Here is a 5,925-nt window from a genome sequence, read left to right as displayed (position 1 = left end):
GGTAATGCTCTCTTTGATTCTGGAAAGGAAAAGGGGTTCTCTAATAGCATTCATGTATTTTTATGTGTCCAAATAAATTTTTGTGGCCCCTGTAAAGTACTGGTTTTGAGGAGTAGTCAGTCAGCTGCAGACAGACTACTGCTAAACCTTTCATTCAACCTTTCATCTGTAATTTTGTCCTTTATTGAATGCGTCACTCACTGTAGATTTGTCGGTCATGTAAGTGATCGTGTCTCCATCACCATCTCTAGCTTTTACTGTGAACACCATCGAGTTTACAGTCAGCAACTGAACAGAGTCAGGATTCAGATGTCAGGACGGTTATAATGATTCATGAAAATAATCACACATGTAAAATGATCAGGTTCATGAAAGGTTCATTTCAGACAGCAGTAAAAATGGACCAAAATGAGTTTACCTCACTTATATATCGTGGTTGAATTGTGTCTTCAAGGAAATATGGCATGTTGTCATTTTCATTCAATATTTCCACCATGGTTCGGTATCGACTCTGAAATAACAAAATGTGGGTTAATTGCACTCCACTATCAAGTATCATTATTTTTGCAATGCGTTTTTATACCATACCCTAATTATATCATCTTCATAACATGTCAAAGCAGCTATCAGAACTGACCCCAGCACCTGTAAATTACCACAGGGAGAAAAAAAAATACACGCTTGCATACACACACACAAAACTATTTTAGAATTAAAACTATTTTTGTGCAAAAACAAAAACAAGAAAAACAAGATGAAATATATGTATTTTAAGTGTATTTAAAGGTTGTCTCTTGTTTTATGCTTATTGTTGTAATTGTTGTAATGTTTTATGTTGTTTTGGCCCGGTCTCAACAGACGAATCTGGTGAAATAAAGTTTATAATAACAACTAATTACAACAGTAATTTATAGACATTCTATTTTAAATCCTCAAACTATGGCTTAAAACTCCTCCACTGTGTTGGCTGGCAGTCCTAATGCTTCAGTGTTATTCTGGCTTCCCTCCACATGCTGTTAATCACCTCTCGATCTAAGGTCCTTGAAAACGACGAGTTGAGTCGGATTGTTCGGCCTTCAAGGTAAAACCAGTCAGCGTTTTCTCCAGTGAGACACAAACGGATGCTACTGGCTCCAGGGTCTCCGTTGATACTGAGGTTGGCTATGAACTCTCCAGTGGGACGGTTCTCTTTGACCGTAGCAAATATGTCTTGACCACCAAGGCATAAACTGGCTGCCGTTCAGATGAGAGATTGATTAGATTATGAGGACAACACAAAACATCCATTAAGTCACAGACTGCAAAGCTAATTTATAAAACAACACCTTTGTAATAGCAAGGGAGAGCAGGGATAATTGTAAATGCATTGGATTTTGCTCAACTATTTCTGCATCATGGTTGTTCTTACAATTCTGACTTTATTCTGAGTTTATATCTTGCAATTGTGAGTTAACGTCTTGGAATTTATATTAGCGAGTTTATAACACAGTACATACTGTATTTCTCTTTATTTCTACAATTCTGAGCTTATATCTTGCAATGCTCAAGATATGTTTTTTATATGAGCTATGTTCAAATGTTTTTTAGCTCATATTGAAACATCTTTCTTTTTCCAGGTAATGTCACCAAGCCCTCTTATATTTTAACTTCTCCCCTTCCCGAATGTAAAATGACAAATGGGACGCTCTACGATTTTATAAACTTCACAGACGCACAAGCAAAAGGCCACAAGGCCGCAAGCACACATCATGAGGGCCTTGATTGGGGCCCTTGCACAACACTGGGGCCACAATCAATTGTCATGGATAAAATCAAGTCCCTACTTTTTGATTTGTTGTAGTTGTCAAATATCCTGAAATTTGCCATGTTATGAAAATCAGTTGTGAACACAGTTTAATGTTTGCTTTAAGCAAGAGTCTCTATTTGCTGTCTCTTTCTCAATCTCATTTCTGTCAAGAAAACACAAATGAGATTTTGAATGAATCTCACTTGTGACTTTTCTTTCTGACAGGCTGAGTGAATCAGAACTCTCATGAATAGAAGAGAGCCATTCAGAGACTCATTATCATTTCCACAACCTCATTACCATTACAGGCACATATATGTTAACATCTACTACATCACAGAGCAGTGATTCATGAAAATTAGCCTTTGCGGATCCTGATTTCAGAGAGGTGTTTACCTTTTGCGATGTGATAGATTATGTTCAGTGCCATCTGGCAGAGGAACAATCTCCATGGCATCAACATGGTTGATATTCCCCTGGGCTCACGTCTCCTTGTCCCCGCTGTAAAAGAAATGCCAAACCCTGACAGTCACACTCTGAAGGATTTAGAGTGCTCATATTACCTGTCAAAAAGAGCAGACTTTCTTATTCACACCAAAGGTCAATTAAATCAGAAGATTAACAAAGCATATTTACACTGTCGCGCCACCATCTGAAATTCATCAGCCAAGTTTCTCAAGTGAGTCAAATCAAACCGATAAATGAATTACTAGAACCTCACACAGTCTCACCTCTCACCAATATAGTGTTTGTTTACTTCTGTTTGGGCTTTAGTGATGTTTAGTCTTCACCAAAGGTCTTTCCTAGTTCTTAAAACCTATTATGAAGTCTTTAGCCAGTGTCAAGCCACCAGTCTGGCAGTGATGTCAGTTACGTCACCTCCAGGCCGCTCTTTTGATCCTCCACCTTCCACCTCCACATAAGGGCTTTTTTCAAATCCTCACATAATACCTGCAAAGCTGCCTAAGAACTGTTGTTTCCCCTCTTGAGTTTTGCTGTCTGCCCAGGTGAGACTAAACCAGATTTTTGTTGTTTTATTATTTAATTCACTAATTTCAAACCTGAATGCTCTAAAAGGACATATTTTATGTAGCTGATTTCTATACAAGAAAAGAAATAACAGCATGAGGATTATTAGTAAATAATTACAGGATTGTCATTTTTGGGTGAATTATTCCTTTACAGAGGATTCATCACATGACCTCTAGGGGACACCATCCTTCAGACTGGGCAATTTCAAACAACCTCCCATGAGATGCAGGGTTATCTTATTCTGATCTTTCCTAGTTGAGACAAAGAAAAACGATATACTTGGAATCACTTTCAAAACTATTTTTTTCCAGCTGATGAACGATAAAATCATTGACACCCAATCAGAATCCATCATGCTATCACGAGCTGGAGAATTTAAAGCAGCAGACAAGCATACACTTAGAATAAACAGACGATATTGTTCACTGGTGTGGATGCTAATATCGTTATCTTTATAGTTATCTTTATAGTTATCATTCTTGTGTGAATGGGGCTTAATTTACAACAGCTTCGAATGCGGCTCAACCAATCAGAATCAAGGACCGGAACTATCCATTTTATAAAAGGTATTTACATGTTTCACAAAAAACAAATAAGCACCATTTTTATAATTTCTATACTTTGGTTAAATTATTAACAACTTGCATATTCTGAAATGTGTGTGTAATTATTTCCTATTGTAATATATTTTAAAATATAATTTTTCCTGTGATGGCAAAGCTGAATTTTCAGCATCATTACTTAGTCTTCACTGTCACACGAGCCTTCAGAAATTATTCTAATATGCAGATTTAATATCAGTGTTAAAAACAGTTGTGCTTGTGCTGCTTAATATTTTGGTGGAACCATTTTTATTCTCCAGGCGCCTATTTATACTATAGTCGCACCGGTAGTGACATCATGGCTGTCGCCGTGTTGTTGGCGTTTTTTCAATGTATGCTTCAGACACAAGTCACGATGAACACAGGTCACGATGAGGCGTTCCCCATAGCGACCCCTAGAGGACAAAGTGTCTCATTCCCTACTTAGGGAACCATGCTTACATAAGTAACCTGAGACATTCTTTGTTGAATAGAAAATTCAAAACAACAGCTTTTATTTGAAACTGAAATCTTTTCTAATGTCTTTACAGTCACTTCTGATGAAATGAATGCATCCTTGCTAAAACTACTCATTAATTTCAAAAACAACAAAATCTTACCGACCCCATACGCTTGGAGTACAGTATGTCATAACCATTAGAGGTTTTTTAGGCCAAGGACCTTGGTGGATAGAGAAGAGATGGACCAGGGACCCACTGTTATGTATTGCATGAAATTGAGTGTTGCATTTTAACCTATAATAACATTTATTGTACACTACATTATGAAGCTTATATTGCAAAGCCATTAAAATCATTATTGATGTATAGAGTTTAATTTACAGTTGAATTTTACTTGATACATTTTAATGTGGGAAGTTTAGCGTCTTAATTTTGGCATTAGTTGAATTGTGTTCATTTTATCTTATTATTCACTGCTTGTCAGTTTTTTAGCCAAGTCCTTAATAGCAGCACATTTAAATAATATGTTATTCATAATTTAGTACTTTAAATGCAACTTGTGTTTATTTTGAATTAATGAATTAATAATTCACGTTTCAGGGCAACGGCCTGATTAAAATATGTCATAAAGTAATCCTGTGTCAACAGGTCTTGCTTACCATGTTAACCATGTCAGAAACTCCTCCATATTGTGCATTCATGCCAGACGTAATCAATGACTGTTTGGATACAGAATGACTGTATGTGGATTGCATGTGATTAGGGATTAAATCGAGTAATTAATGCTAAACAGGAATAGGTCTCAAGATTATGGGATTACAGCACAATATGGTTTAATATTCTTGCTGCACATGGCAGCTCGCTATTTATTATTATGCACGTCTCCGCATGTCTGAGTTTGTCTGCAAGTGTTGATCAAGACCACTTCGCCAAATTAAAGATCTTCTGAGTTTTAGCAGAAGTATAAGTAGAATTAGCAATGTCACATGTTGTGTTGTTTTGATTTGATTAGTCTAATCTCATACTTGAAAGCACTCATCTGTAGAGAGATTATGAAAAGTGTCAGTTATTTAAAAGGGAAAAAAAAGTTCAAAATGGAACTGTAAAATGTGTTTACCTACCTACATCCACGAAAGATTTTAAAAGATTTAACACAACTGATTTGACTGTAAATTAATGTAAAAATGTTTTTAGACCTCTCTTAGAATTACTTCATAAATATTATTATATAGAAATAATTAGACACACTACCGTCCAAGTTTGTTTTCAGTACGATTTAAAAAAAATAAATGAATACATTTATTCAGCAAACTTAATAAAAGATTTTTACATTGTAACAAACAATTCCATTTGAAATAAATGTTGTTCTTTTGAACTTTCTATTCATTAAAGATTGCTGGAAAAATATAGCTTAACAATATTTAACAATAACTGCCTAAAGTATTAAGCAGTACAACTGTTTTCAACATTGATAATAATTGATAACTAAGCAACAAATCGCCATATTAGAATGATTTCTGAAGGCTCATGTGACACTGAAAACTGGAGTAATAACTGAGGAAAATTCAGCTTTTTGTCATCACAGGAATAAATAACATTTTAAAAAAAGTTAATATGTCAATACTATTTCACATTATTAATTTATTAATAATTTATTTAACAAGACTGCGTATATGTAGTCTTTTACAGTAAATAGTTAAAACTGTTGTTAAAGGGGTCATATGATGCTATTTTAAAGATCATTATTTTGTGTATTTGGTGTAACAGAATATGTTGGCATGCTTTAATGTTCAAAAAACACATTATTTTTCAAATACTGTACATTATTGTAGGTCCTCTATGCCCCGCCTCTCTCAAACACGTCGTTTTCAACAAAGCCCCCTCCTTTGACAAGCGCAGTCTGCTCTGATTGGCCAGCTGACCAAGTGCATTGTGATTGGCCGAACACCACAAGCACGCGTCGGAAATGTAATGCCCCTTACCATAATCACGAGCTTCAAGCTTTCAAAGTAAATATCAAGACAGTTAATAATGTCGTTAGTTTTACCATCAGTTCAAGCCCGAA

At 35.5% G+C, this 5,925-nt stretch overlaps 1 protein-coding gene across 4 annotated transcripts in view; it reads right to left on the bottom strand.

Moving 5' to 3' along the window:
* Positions 1–5,925, bottom strand: part of LOC107699064 (cadherin-related family member 5-like) — a 24,439-nt gene that overhangs the window by 12,062 nt on the left and 6,452 nt on the right. For all 4 annotated transcript variants that reach the window (XM_016500231.1, XM_016500228.1, XM_016500230.1 and 1 more), the window contains exons 2-6: positions 2,183–2,287; positions 1,025–1,233; positions 589–645; positions 419–511; positions 202–288 (exon numbers count right to left, since the gene is read on the bottom strand). In XM_016500231.1, the coding sequence (XP_016355717.1) occupies positions 202–288; positions 419–511; positions 589–645; positions 1,025–1,233; positions 2,183–2,249 (513 nt within the window). In that variant the 5' untranslated portion in view covers positions 2,250–2,287. The remainder of the gene's footprint in view (positions 1–201; positions 289–418; positions 512–588; positions 646–1,024; positions 1,234–2,182; positions 2,288–5,925) is intronic.

Source organism: Sinocyclocheilus anshuiensis, unplaced genomic scaffold (genome assembly GCF_001515605.1).
Source record: "Sinocyclocheilus anshuiensis isolate Anshui unplaced genomic scaffold, SAMN03320099.WGS_v1.1 scaffold346, whole genome shotgun sequence".
NCBI lineage: Eukaryota > Metazoa > Chordata > Actinopteri > Cypriniformes > Cyprinidae > Sinocyclocheilus > Sinocyclocheilus anshuiensis.
The sequence above is the reverse complement of the archived record's forward strand: the minus strand, read 5'-3'. Positions and strand labels throughout refer to the sequence as shown.